This window comes from Euphorbia lathyris, chromosome 7 (genome assembly GCF_963576675.1).
Source record: "Euphorbia lathyris chromosome 7, ddEupLath1.1, whole genome shotgun sequence".
Taxonomy (NCBI): Eukaryota; Viridiplantae; Streptophyta; class Magnoliopsida; order Malpighiales; family Euphorbiaceae; genus Euphorbia; species Euphorbia lathyris.
The window spans coordinates 20203930-20218609 of NC_088916.1; the positions used below are offsets into that span (position 1 = coordinate 20203930).

The 14680-nt window shown below is 34.1% G+C and overlaps 1 protein-coding gene across 2 annotated transcripts; it reads right to left on the reverse strand.

Annotated features, from left to right (window-relative positions):
• Window positions 1–974: 974 nt before the first annotated feature.
• Window positions 975–14345, reverse strand: LOC136235823 (tRNA nucleotidyltransferase cca2). 2 transcript variants are annotated; one of them, XM_066025872.1, is made up of 15 exons: window positions 13971–14345; window positions 12750–12880; window positions 11114–11231; window positions 9587–9639; window positions 9459–9484; window positions 9245–9343; window positions 8722–8831; window positions 8443–8570; window positions 7777–7843; window positions 7107–7187; window positions 2923–2985; window positions 2667–2811; window positions 1832–1999; window positions 1503–1600; window positions 975–1434 (listed from the first exon to the last, which is right to left on the reverse strand). In XM_066025872.1, exons 1-15 carry the CDS (start codon window positions 14313–14315, stop codon window positions 1321–1323), a joined length of 1746 nt encoding a protein of 581 aa, XP_065881944.1. In that variant the 5' UTR covers window positions 14316–14345; the 3' UTR covers window positions 975–1320. The 2 variants fall into 2 exon arrangements, with proteins under 2 accessions (XP_065881944.1, XP_065881942.1); XM_066025870.1 differs by having other exon boundaries at window positions 9459–9508.
• Window positions 14346–14680: the final 335 nt, after the last annotated feature.

Below are 14680 nucleotides of genomic sequence, written 5' to 3' on the forward strand. Positions count from 1 at the left end.
GTTGAAAAAAATGGGAATTGATCTCTTTTATTTAAGAGTTCGGCTACTACAATTTCTGGTTGATTAGCATCAAAGGAGTTATGAACTAATGAAGTTTTCTTTAGGTGGATTTCTTCCCTCAAAAAGTTTATATTCTAAAACTTTGGCAATTAGCTCACAGAACTCTATAATCCATTCACTGAAACTTATCTGAGTCTAAGACCATAGAGTTCTTCAACAATTTATTAGTATTTATATTTTTATTATATTTTTCAGTTAATACATTTATTTTGAAACCATATGAAATTTGAAAGTGGTCCATTTTTTATACAGAGGAGTACAATTAATTATTAATGTAACATTGCAATTTTCATAAAATAAATAAAAACAAAAGTATATTCAAATACGGAGTTCTTTTATTAACTAATCCAAATTTGTGAATGATATAATTGCATTTGATATTTCCCACTTGAAAAAACTATTAAATTCTAATATTTAATTGAATCAGATTTATTATTCTCACCTACAAAAAAAAAAACAAAAAAAAATAACCAATAAACTAGTCACAGTTGTGTGTACCAACCATGCAATTAGTGAGATGAGATGACTATTTGGTGCCTCCTTTCTTATTTTTTTTATGCAACTATTTGGTGTCTTTATCTAATTAAGTACATAAACCTTAAGCATTTATGTAATTTAGATATTCCAACTCAATCTAATTTAAATCATTAAAAACAATTTCCAGTCAATATTTATTATATATTTGGAGTTTTTTAACAAAACAAGGAAAAGCTTTATCATGCCCACACTTTTCCTATCAAAGAAGCTCCGTAGTTTTCAATAGAGCAGAGCATTAATTTGTTATAACCGAGATTAGCAAACCAAAACCAAATTGATAAAAAAAAATAATAATTATTCCGTGCAGTTTCAGTTTTTGTAAAAGTTCATTTCGATTTTTTAGTTCAGTTTTGAAGAATTAAAATTCCGGTGAACCAAACCGAACTGAAATGTCAATTCAATAGCTATGTGAGTTGATGAAACTTTCATCTAAAAGTCCTAAAACCAGGAAGGTTATAGTTACATTTCTACTAACATGGTGCAGTTAGACCAACTAATCAATAATTAGCTATATCTACTAACAAAGCATGTTAAATCCTATGCAGAGCCTTTGAACCGAAACATCAGCTTAAATCTCGTATCGTTCTTCTTCTCCAGTCATTCATTATAATATCTAATCATCCTCTCCATCAAAGATCCATGAATGTACAAGTCAACCCAGAAAAAAAGCTAAATTGTCAGGCAGCTCAGACGAGAACATCCGCATTTCAATAGGATGGACGATCACTCTGTTACCAATTTAGCACGCTTGTTCGAATGTGTTTCCTTCATCCAATCAAGGCATTCCTCTGCAGTTCCTGAGGGATGAGCAAGCTGCCAAGCAAGCAATTTTTGTTGCTGCAAATGGTAATGAATTAGAATTCGGAATTTATAGCAGTTTGTGATTGCAGGAAAAAATGCCTTACCCACTCTCGAACCATTGGTCCTCCAGACTTTAGCTGCAAAACACTCATTATATCTTTCCCGTTAACCAATGGCTTTACGTCCCATATATTTTCAAGGCCTGTGTTTTGACAAACATGAATATGAGTTGCAATGATTAGTTTACATGACAGAGCAAAAGCAATTGAACTTTCGAAAAAGGGTGCTGTTTCAATTTCTATGGAGTACAGCCCGTGCCATCTAACAACATCACTCTGTCGGTATTTGACATCTATTGAATTGTATTTTCTGAAGGATAAAATATTGTAATTTTTATGAAAAAGAACCTTATATATGAGAAATAAGTCCATACCTAGTTCAGTAATGGCTTTCTCAACTGTTTTAAACAGTTCTCTTCTCTTGTCAAGCTCAAATTTCTTATCTAGAAGATCTTGAGTAGAGTCAGCATTGGTAGGATATATCATTGAAGCTATCAACAAAGCAACACGCCAAAAGTCTTTAATTTCTCGCAGAAGAATTCCTGGATAGACGATGATGTGAGAATAAGGAAGTATGCCAAATTGGTGGTCTACATTCTACAGTGAAGCCATCATCCATGGAAATAAATTTGAGAAGGCATCAATTCAAGCTATTTCAAAGCCATAACACATTACTCCGCAATGGCCAAAAACAATGTAGTTTTTCGGTGGAGGTGTTCTATATCTAGATGCAAGCTCAACCCAGTAATCTCACAAATACATGCCACATTGTGTCCGAAAGGATACATTCTCACAAAATCATTCATTTTTTTTTTTCTGGTACACAAGGACGCAGTCAACTAATCAACTGAAAATTCTCAAACATGCTATGAGAGCTTCTGTTAAGTGCCTCCCGTTGGAGGGCTCTACTATGACTAAGGGTAGTTTGGTAACAACCTTACAGTTTTCAGCTCACTCTCATTCATGACTACCATTTAAGTGCATCTATATAATGTATTTCTCATTTTTGTATAGGGTGACAATGTAGATAAAAAATGTAATACCAAAGTTGAGATACCGGCATATGTTATAAATCTACCTACTATAGTGAAGACTGATAGTAGTGAAATTCATCAGACTTTGCTTTATAAGATTAATGCCAGTCGGCAGACAAGTCCAAGAAGAATGATAGAGGAATCAATGGAAGCTCGAAAGTCAAGAACATGATACCTGCTGATACTCGGAGTTTCGATGAGAAGGGTGCATCAATAAGGTCAGGAGCCCAGTCAGCTTCAGCTGGCTGGGAGTCTTCTTGAGATATAAGCAAAGGAATCAAGTTTAAGAATTTTTCTGATGACTTGTGTATCTTCATAACCTATAAGAAATTGAAACATATTTAAAAAGAATTAGAATATTTAAATCATTTTCTAAAAGTCCAAACTAGAGAACTGAAAAGAAGAACTAGTAAAAGATGGAGAGAACTGACTGTTTCAGAATCACTTGCTTTTCGCTTAAGAGAGTCTTTGAAGATGAAGTTGACAACAGGACTCTGAAAAATTAGCACAAGTGTTTAGATTAAGCAACCAACAAACTGAACTCCTAGAAAAGAACCACAAAATTATATTTACAGAAAAAGTACAAATTAAGAGACAGAATAGGAGTGAGTGATATTCCTACGCAATACTGAAATGCTTTTTTCACCGATACTGCTCAGTCAATATACCTTGGACAAACACAACTAGGCAAGAGAGAATAAAAACCACACTACTAGAAGAAATGCTGAACAACAAGTGTTTGGAAGAACACTAAACGTTTCTTATCACCCTAGCATGAAACGAACCAATGAGCAGAAGTTCTGCCGAGCTCTCTTTCAAAAATCAAAATGTTTGGATGGATGTTTATGTACATGTTATTATGCATAGTTGTTTAATATAATAAACCCAGTAGACAATAATCTGGGAAATCGTGTATTATAGTTGAAGGTTTGAAGTTTTTTTCTTGGCTCAGATAAGGACAGTCAATGATCCGAACCAAAACCAAACTGATGGAACTCTTAATTAATTTCATCACCTTTCCATTGATTACCTACAATTTCATGTTTTTTTTTTCAAGTGAGGGCATGTGATTTTTTCAGTCATCAGTTGGTTTCTTTCACGTTTTATATTAGCAAAATGAGAAAGGTATTAAAAAAAAAAATTCTTTTCAGATTTTTACAAATTAATATATGTGGCTTTTATGGAGGACAACTTCTATCTAAGCATCAAAATGATAATTTCTACAGCTTGTTAGTTAGTCTTACTTCCATAAATATTGCTGGAGAATTTATACCTTATAATTAAATTTTCAAAAAAAAGAGAAGATCATAATTAATATGTTCTTTTGTTATTAACCATGACTATGTTAAAATTCTTAATCAAATTTAAATTTTTTAATTGTAACTATATTATTATTTTCTTTAATTGATAATAGTTTTATATTCTTATATATCAATATTCGAATAAAATTTAAATGATAGTCTATGTTCTTTACAACTTGTTTGTTAGTCTTATCTGTATACATTTTACAGAATCTATAAGTCTAAAAATATCTAGAAATTACCAATGTCAAGATAGAAAAGTCAAAACTCTATTTTGATAGAAAATCTACTAATTTTAGATTTTCTAATGAGTCCTCTGCCTTTGAGTAATGTCGAAATAAGAAGTGTGCAAACTCAGGGGCGGAACAGGGGGGTTGGGGTGGGCTCGAGCCCCGGCAGCCGGCCGGGAAAAAAAAATTTTATATCAAAGCGACGTCGTTTTGATTTAAATGAAAATTGATTGCAGAATTAGTAATAAGCGCACAACACCTAACTAATCCCAATTGACATTGTCGAGCATCAGTAATACGCCCAGAGGCACAATCATTCTCCACCGCCGGCGCAAAACGCACAAGAAAGAAGAGTCCAGTCGTCGGTCAGTCGCCACCCCCTAATCCCCCTAATTGTTGTTTTATTTTTTTGAGAAAAGCTTAATGTTGGGGTTCATAAATTTAGGGGGTTGATTTCAACTAAGCTTAATGAGGTTCTGTTAACATTTCAATGCCAATACTAAGTCTCCTCTTTTGACCACCACTTATTCCTCTTGAATGCCAATTTCCAATCTTAGTTTCAGCACATACCTCTAATCCCATTTTCATAGTTGTTTCTACTGCTTCATTGATTTGAGAATGGTCATTGTATGGAAGCCTCAAATGTGCTGAGTAAGTTAAGGTTTCTCTTACAGATGATCTTCTTGTGTTACATAAGACTGCAAATTTCAATTCCAAACACATTCAGAATGAAATGACAAGAATACTTTAGAGGTTAATTAACGTATACTATGTGAATTTGAACTTCGATTTTACAATTTAGTGAAGATAAGTATTACATGTGTGTGGGATATACAATCCAATGTCTGCCTGTATTCAATCCTTTTATGTTTAACTTTGTTTTTGATAAAAGCTTAGTTGAATTGTTGTTTGTATTTAATTCTAAAACTCTGGTTCCCCACTTGCATATTGGTCTTTTCAGAATGGACAAATTCATAACTAAAAGACCAAGGACATTGACAAATGTTATTTTTTTAGAAACGCCTGTTGTTGAGACAGTATCCATCGAGTTCAATCCAGAAGATCTTATTTCAGATCCAGGGCTTCGAATTCCAATTGACAACTACGATCCAAATATTACAGATCAAGTTCGGGGGGCCCATCTCGCTAAGGGTCCTTATCAACCCTCTGATGTTACCTATCCAAAAAGGTGTTAACAAAATAAATCGAAGTTTCCAAAAGCATTGGTTCACAGAATTTAATTGGTTGGAATACAGTGTTGCTAAAGATGAAGCATACTATTTGTGGTGTTATCTCTTTAAGCCGAATAGGGGGGATAATTCTGGATTAGCTGTGTTTACAACAACAGGATTTAGCAATTGGAAGAAGGCATTAGACGTATTTAGACAACATGTTGGTGCTTTTGGTAGCTCCCACAATAAAGCTAAAAAACAATGTCAAGCATTCAAAAATCAGAGGCAAAGTGTATCACACATTATATGCACAAGGACATTAAATGGAGGTTGATTATCAGACTCGTAGGACTGCAGTGTTAGATGTTATACGCTTAATTTTACACCAAGGGTATAACATCTAATACTGCAGTCAAACGGGTTCGATAATCAACCTCCATTTCATATCCTTGTGCAGATAATATGTGTGATACACTTTGCCTCTGATTTTTGAATGCTTGACATTGTTTTTTAGCTTTATTGTGGGAGCTACCAAAAGCACCAACATGTTGTCTAAATACGTCTAATGTCTTCTTCCAATTGCTAAATCATGTTGTTGTAAACACAACTAATCCAGAATTATCCCCCCTATTCAGTTTAAAGAGATAACACCACAAACAATATGCTTCATCTTTAGCAACACTGTATTCCAAAAGTTTGAGGGCTTAATTTGTCGAACTGAAAGATAAGGGACTTAAGTGTAAAACCCACAAAGATCAAGCACATCTTAATCCAAATCCTTCACCAACTAGACCAACTTACAAAATTTAACCGAAGTATTCTAGATCAGTTGTACCCAATTCTATACTACAAAATGTAGGTTATACAACAAAAGAGACAACCTGCTCATGCTATTCCACAAGCAGAACCTGAAGCATTACGAAGTTCAAAATTAAGTAAATTCACAAGCTTAAAAAAGAAAAATCAGATGACTTAATTCATGAATATCTGAACCAGATGTATTTATTTTTGTACTTCCATTCATAATTTATTAATGGCAAAAACATAATGTACAAACTTGTCAATGAATAATCACATTCCCTGAATTGTAAATCATGAAACAACAGGTATGTATGCCTTTTATATTTTGGTTACTTTTTGTCAGCTATTAATATGAAGTGGACCTTTAATTATTAGCTTGAGCTTTTAGTTCAAATGGTTTCATGACATGGTATCAGAGCCAGTGTGACCAAGTGGTCCAGGGTTCGATTCTTGGCAATCCCATTTGTTGAGTTGGACATGGTAATATGGGCCTGTGTTGTCACGCTTCAAGCCCAAGTGTGCTTTCGCGTGTGGGGGTGTCAACTATTAATATAAAGTGGACCTTTAACTATTAGCTTGAGCTTTTAATTCAAACGGTTTCATGACACTTTTTAACCCAAAATGTTGCATAATCGGGAAGGTTCACTATTGACCAAAGGTCAAAACCCAATACCAAATAAACAAAATTAGTTTATCTTGGATCAGTTAAGCCGATTTTCCAGTAGTTCAGTTTAATAGCTAAAAGACATCTCTAATTATTTGCATATAAATTTAATACATATTGGGTCAACCTACAGGTAATTAGAGGTAAGAGTCATAGATTAACACTGGAAACCTGGCTACAAAAATAAAGCTCCAAATTCTAGCAAAATTTATTGATAGCATCACTTTGTGGAGTTTGGCTCAAGCTATTAGAGTAGAGAAGATGTCATTTTTCATCTTATCAGTAAAAAAAGATTGGTATTTTGAGCTTGTTACAGACTAAAAGGAAATTTAATGAATGAATTTAAATAATTAGCCAAATGCTCATACATGTCCCAAAAACTGATAAAAAATAAATAAAAGAAACAAATAAGACAAAGGAAAAGAACAAGAACAAGGACGACCTAACCTTTTTACCCTTCTCCATGTACATAACACTTCTGAATGGAAGAAAAAGAGCAGCATACAACGCGAGTCTCCTCTGCTCATCCTAAAATTCAAATGTCACATGATTCAGAACTTCAAAACCGACAACAACATGAAATTAAACATTTGTCAGAAGAACTAATCGTCTAAGCCAAAAATTATATTAAATAGAATTGATAGAGAACAGAATAATGGGGAAAAAAGATGATAATGGAATTATGGGACACGTAGTTTGGGGCCTACAAGAAATTAATTACAGGAGAGAGAGCTTTAGTTAGTTAGTGTGTGCGTGTGTGTGTATATATAGGTGTAAGGTTAGAAGGAAAGGGGGCAGAGAATTCTGTTTGTATATTTCAGTGTTGAGAAATGGCTGGTAGAGAGGGAAGTGGAATTTCCTGAGGGGATTTAGGTTTAGGCTCAATTCCATTTTACCTTTGAAATTTCCTTTCATTTCAGTGTAATACCTCTTCTCTTATCTAAGATCCTTCTTAGTTATCAGAGAATTCTTCTATTAAATATTCTTTTCACTATTTGTTTCAATCTATTTCTCTATATCTGTTTGGCGGTTTCAGTCAATAATGCATACTGGAAAAGAAAAAAAAAGATTAATTCATGGCAAAAAAAATTGGGATTAATTCATGAAAATAACTTACAGTGAAGGAGGAAGAGCCAATTAACTGAATAAGGTCCCACGCAGCATCCAAATAAGCAACACAAAGCCTAAAACAATTAAAGGAATAGTGTGAATACAAAAATGAACACTTGAATCCAACAAAAGGCCCATCCATATGCAAGAAAATTCTCCAAGCCCATAATCATGAGGTTAGATGTGTAAAAGCGTTTCCTTAGCATCAACATTTCATGAAAAGTAGCAAGAAGTCCTAAATGAAGGCAATTTCAGTCTTAAGTGCAGTAGTTTCTAATGGTTATTCCAGGCTCCAGTTCAGTCATTGGCCAGAGAAAGAAACATTACATCCAATTCCAAATTGCCTAAATGCAGTTATGAAAGAATTTTCATCTGCTCACTAGGTAACCTTCTGATCTTAATTCCATATTTTAAATTTCAGAAGAAAAAAGGTTAATTTTCCAGAAAGCAAAACCTCAGTTTGCAAAACATTGCAGCAGAATTTTAACAAGATTAATAAGGAAAATTCAAATATAATAGGCAATAGACAAATTCAATTTAATTTTGCACCAAGGAAACCACAAACTTAATACGCAATGACAAATAAAATAGATCTTTTATTTTAATATAATGAAGGAGGTTTTTCCATTTTATCATATTCATCCATGCATACAATACTGTAGATAAACCATACTTGCTGCTTCCTTCTAACACTGGTGGCTCCACCTTTGGAGGGAGACCAAAGACAACTGAAAATAACGTCAAATCAGCAATATATGTCATAGCTTTGACAGGTTGATTGCCAGAAATCATGAGATCAATCTGCAGAGCAGCAGTGACAGGGTATGTAATAAATCACTAATTATGAAAGTACACATGTAGCATCAGAATCACTTGCAAGCTAAACTCTTTTTAGTCGGAAATCAATCAAAATTTTCAGGAACAAGTAATTATGCTATTCAGGGACACATACTTCAGTTCCGATGCGCTCTTTACTAACTTTTGTTGAAAGAGCATCTTTCACTTCATCATAAGCAGCTGCTGTTTTGAGTTCTTCATCTAGTATGAACCCAAACCTTGCACCTAAATAACCAGAAACAACCAAGATATAACATGAAATAGTGAGAAATGGAATATATTTATGAAAGTAACAAAACAGAAAATGTTTTGTAGGCTAAACATGCTTATCTTTTGAACTTTTTATAATAGAAAATCAGAATGTTTAAACAAATACACATGTTAATCTTTGTAAAAAAAAATCTTGGTAAATGTAATTTGAGTCCCACTGAGATGTTATATCATGCATAGAAATGAACTATATGTATTTGCAGTATTGTTGAAAAACGAATGCAATACATGATACTAAGAAAATCAAATTGAGGCAAGAAATTTCACTTGCTCATTTAGAAGCTAATTGACATTTAACTTTCATCAAACGGAAAAGCCAACAAATATTATATTTGCTGATAATAAAGGGAAAGTCCATTCAGAAGTACCGAAACGAATAGCTCGAACCACTCTAAGCGGATCATCCAAAAAAGTAGCTTTTGGAGATAAAGGAGTTACTATTTTTCCAGATTTCAGATCTTCAATGCCTGCAAGGAAAGACAAAGAAGGGAATAAAAGTGAAATGCAGTATGCAAAGAAGCTTCACCAATTTACATATTGTAATAGAAAGAAAGAGCATAAGAAATAGAAGCCTATGCTAACCTCTTCCAGTAAGGTCTTCAACTAAGCTGGTATTAATATTGTAGAACAAGCTGATTAAAAATGGAAATTACAACAGATCATTATCAGAAAGAGTAAGTCCATATTTAATTATTTTCAATAGGAGAGACCTGTTTATGGTTAAATCCCTTCTATATGCATCCTCTTCTGCAGTTCCAAATTTCTGTAATAATATTACAAAAATAAAAAAGTTAACCATAGCTGTAAACTCAAAACATATAAATCAATGAATACACATGTACTCTTTCTCTCTCTTTATATACATATATACACACACATGTATACGGGTAATGGGTTTCAGACTAAGATCTGAAATCTCAGACAATATCCGGTCATTCCTCAATAGCTCAATGAAAGAGGACGGCATGTCAGGAGATTTTAATAATTACAATTGGCATTATTGGTAATAGAAGTAAACTTTAACAAACTATTAATTGAAATTTCACAACAAAAAGTAATAGCTAAATCATAAAGGAACAACTAGTGGCTATATTCTATACTATGCACACACAACAAAATTGCATTTTTCTTTTCTGATCACAACATAATAACAGCATTCATATGGAAGCTCATCTTGCGTGTATGCCACTTTCTCAAAACCTTTTTTTTATTTCTTCAATATTTTTCTAACTCACACAAGTATGAGCAAGAAGAGATATCCTTCCAATAACCATTTTGCTATCTCCCCTAATTACCTTAGAATCATTTCACATCTCTTGAAAAAGTCCAAAACATGAGAAATTGGTAATCCTTATACTCCTTTTTCCGTTATATCTTTTCAGGACCACATTTTTCCTTCCAACTAAAACTCCCAGCTCCGTTTGTTTCACAAAAATGTTCATCTGGAAAACATTTCCCTATTCTCCAACATTTGGAGCTCTTTAAGAAAAAATCAAAGGAAAATAGGTTGATAGCTAATGGAAAATATTCTCAAAACAAGGGAAAATTAACATGCTCTCTTAAGAATGGGAAGTTATTCTCCAACCTTCAAACTAAAGCAACAAATATTGAGCCTTAAATTATCATTTAACCCTTAAAGTAAGGCAAAGCTCATTTTTACATATTAAGCCATATGTGAAGATATTTTCCTGGGCAAATAAAAATCCAAGATTTTTTTTTTTTTTTTTTGTGAAATAAACAAAACCTAAACCAGAGGGCGAGCCTTGGCGCAACGGTAAAACGTTGTTGCCGTGTGACCTGAGGTCACGGGTTCGAGTCTTAGGAGCGGCCTCTTGCCAATTAAATTGGCAAGGGAAGGCTTGCCCCCAATACACCCTTGTGGTGGGACCCCTCCCCGGACCCTCGCTCAGCGGGGACGCGTAATGCGACCGGGCCGCCCTTTTAAACAAAACCTAAATCACTGAAGGTTTACATGTAACTTACACAACCTAATTACTGGAGAATAAATAAAGACGTTTCTATAAAGCAATATAGTTCTTTTCCCAATCATGTAACAGAAAATTGTACAAGGATTGGAGATTAACAAAAAAAAAAACTATTTATGAAGTAGTCTTTTTATCAATTACCTCATAAACCTCAAATATGATACGGAGCAAGAAATATAGCAATTCAGAATTTAATGAGCATAAAATACACATAGAATGTGGGATTGTAAATGAAAAATAATGCTAATGTACCATTGTAGGAATTCGACTGTTGTCACTATAGTCTTCACATCTTAAGTTCACGAAATCAATCCATAGATCAAAAAGGCGCATCCTTGCAGTTTCTAAGTGTTTAGACTGGTCAGGATTTCTGCAAGAGTAAAATCAAATTACAAAATTGATAGAGAACGTGTTAGCAATGGGGAAATTCTGGATCAGACTCCAGCTGGTCCAAGAAAATTGAAGGTTTATTTCAGGAGAAACAAGGGCAAGGGCAAAGATGGGAACTGACCATATTTTCTGTTAGCCAGCTGGACAGTTTGTTATTCTTAGGGGTAAAAGTTAGTTATAGACTAATGTTATCTGTACAGTGTACACTAGAGGGGGAGGCTGTAGTCCTTATATAACGGATTATTTCTGTTGATAAGGTAGCTAATTTTGTGTATTCAGCTGCTTGTGATGTCATAGGTAGAGACGGAATTCTTTTCCCGAGGGATTGAAGTTCATTCAATCAGTTTCCCTATCTAATATACTCCTATTCTGTCCTATTCTTCTTGTTGTTCTTTGTTTCTTTGTTATATCAGTGTTTATTCTTATAAAAAATGGTCATGGAACACTGTAATACTAATAATGCTAAGATTAGTAAGACTGAGTATTGTTAATCCCAAAGCAGTTGAGAACTTGTTCCACAAAAATTGAAAAAGAGAATACAGATTTACAAGTGCCGCAAAAAGATGTATGGACTTAGGTGTGCAGGATATCTAATTAGAGAAAGAGAAAAAAAAAATTCAGATGTCTTTGATATGCTGCGCCATGAGAAAGTGAGAAGTTGAAATTGTTCATGCTCAACTGGCAACTAGGATATATGACTAAACTCAACTATATAGTATATAGTTTACCAGCTCAAATCAATCAACTCCACTGTCAACGTATACTTAGTTATTTACTCGGAGAGATTATCATGCTTAGGCAGGAGGCAGCTGAGTTTAGGTCAGATAATAATAGGTTGGCATAAACACAGGCCTCCAAATGTCTCAATCATATAAGTCTTCTTGCTAGTTTTCATCTAATTGGAATAGCAGTCTTCTTGCAAATCCCATAATGCAGTTAAGGGGAAAAAAGAATTCCATATCACTATAGACCTTCAAGGCGACATTTCAGTATTTCACTATTGGAGAAAAGTTATTTTTATGGAGCACTCCATTCTGCAACTTCTCTAACATGCAGAAAAAGTTGTGAAGATACTAATCATAATCATCTGACTTCAGAAGATGATTTCAACAAGCAAGTACATATTTTCACCTCATACATTGAAGATCTTGAGAGAAATAAATAATTCAATAATTTTCTATTGAATAATTATTTTTTCCAAGTCCAAGTTTCCCTCAGTTAATATTGCAGTCTAACAACATATGCTGTGACTAAACAGAATGTGAATGTAACTTCAAAAATGAGTTTACATATCTATTGACAAATAAGACCACTAATATACCTGCTTACAAGATTAATAGGGTGGTTTGGTGAAATTTGATAATGCAAACAATTTGCAGAAGAAACAAAGAAATACAGTACTATACTCATATGCCAATTAACACAGTTAAATTATGCCAAGTAATTACCAGAGAAGCAAATTCATATGTAGTCTCCAGAGAAAGATTGTGTTTAATACCGTGCAATAATACCAAGCCCCTGTGCCTGTTCTCCAATAGATAACAAGTATTCCCTGACCTTATCAACAAATTCACTACCCAACATATTGTCAATAGCAATATCAATGTCGTAACATTCTTTGCCCAAAAGCTGCAAATAAAAAAATTAAGTAAAAAAAAGAATCATTACAAAGAAGCCCCAGGGCACAATACAAGATATAGAAGAGAGAAGACAAATAAGACATCTCATGCAAATAAGATATAGTAGAGAGAAGACAAATAAGACACCTCATATATCTAAACGGACACATAATGTTTCCAGATGAGGCATACAACCCAGAAAAAGTCCATTTGCCAAATCAAATTCTTCTTCATTTATTCGCTCTCATTTCCACATATTCCTAATCCTATATAATGTATCCACCCCATTCTGTGTAACTGTGTATGTTTTTGCTACTTCCACTAAAACATATCGCTTGTGAATTTATAGATAGAATAGAACACCTCTGCCTTGCTATTCATCAAGGAATGAAAAAAGTCAATTTGACCCAAAATTAACTTTAGGTATTAATTTGATACTTCAACATGGCACTTTTGGTCAAATCCAATTTGACATATGTCGAAGAAACTACCAATCATGCAATGACAGTGTCATTTCTGCACTAATTTGGCCAAAATGCCAAGTTGTGAACTGAATTGATACTTAAAATGCATTTGCAGCCAAATTAATCCTGCAAGGGGCGAATCTCACCCTGTATGTTGCACGGAAACTGAAAGTAAAACACACCGGGAGAAGTTATTCCTAAACAAATATGGCTACGAAACAGTAATGGAAGCCAAAAAGAAATTGAAACGGACACAAAATGAGGAAATGCTAATTAATAAGAGTTTCCGTGCAACATACCCTTTATCCATTCATCAACACTCATACTCTGCTACATTTACTGAGCATGAATACATTAATCATCAATTTAATTCTTGGATTAGCAATTCAACACTGAACAGTTCCTACCCATATCATCATTAAAGGGAAACAATTATGCTTTCTTTCCTAGGGAGCTATGAACTTTAATCAAACACATGGTTAGCCGCAATTGACGAATTTCACTTGAATAAATGGTTAAATTTAAAACCAATAAACTAATAATAAGAAGAATAAGAATATCTTTATTCTCAATCAAGGAAACCAAACAACAAACATTCAACCTGAAAATGAAATTGCGAGTCCGTAACTGACTGACCTTATCACGGACCCAACCGCCAGCAACACGGAGCTCAGTTTGGAGATTGAAGTGGCGGAGAGTATTGAGGAGGCGATCAAAAATTTTCTGCTCAATCTCAGTCAGTTCAATCTTCTCTTTAATATGAACATGAACTTGTGCTTCTGGTGACGATGTCCCCATCGCTCTGCAACGTTGCAGAATATGACGGCGTGGAATGACTGTTCCAGCAAGGAAGCGAAAGCTTCGAAACTTGAAGGGTTCTCTACTGTAGTTACTGAATCCACTAGCCTTACAGCGGAGGTTAGGAGAGAAAAGAAGAAGAAAAGGTTCCAACTTTATAGCAGCGTTCAAGTATGGTCTCATGGCCTTCTTTTCTATTTCAATTTTCAGCTTCTAAACATCTGCTTCATCGAGGGTTAATAAAGTAAAAGTAAGATACGGGTACTAAAAAAAAGTTTATGGGTTAATCCTTTGTTTGGTGCTGATTTAAGGGATATTTACCCATTTGGGTCGGGTTGAGAAATAATTTCCCAAAAAAGGCTGTTTCTTAACCCTGGTTAACCCGGTGCTGTAATGGTAGTAAAAGAATTATTGTGACAGTGAATGCATCGTAATGGTTACTTCTACTTTGCATATCGCAGCGCAAAGTAGCCATTACGACGTACCAAACGGTATAATGGTCGATTCCTTTCACTTCTCAAAAATCCCTTTTCATTCCCTCTTCAGAG

What these genes read in the sequence shown, in the direction of transcription:
- LOC136235823 (XM_066025870.1), bottom strand. Translation starts at nt 14,315, where the DNA reads ATGAGACCATACTTGAACGCTGCTATAAAGTTGGAACCTTTTCTTCTT. An exon ending in GGTTCGAGCTATTCGTTTCG is followed by an intron (nt 8,832 to 9,244) that starts GTACTTCTGAAT and finishes CTGGTTATTTAG; the next exon opens with GTGCAAGGTTTGGGTTCATA. An exon ending in AAGCAAGTGATTCTGAAACA is followed by an intron (nt 2,812 to 2,922) that starts GTCAGTTCTCTC and finishes AATTTCTTATAG; the next exon opens with GTTATGAAGATACACAAGTC.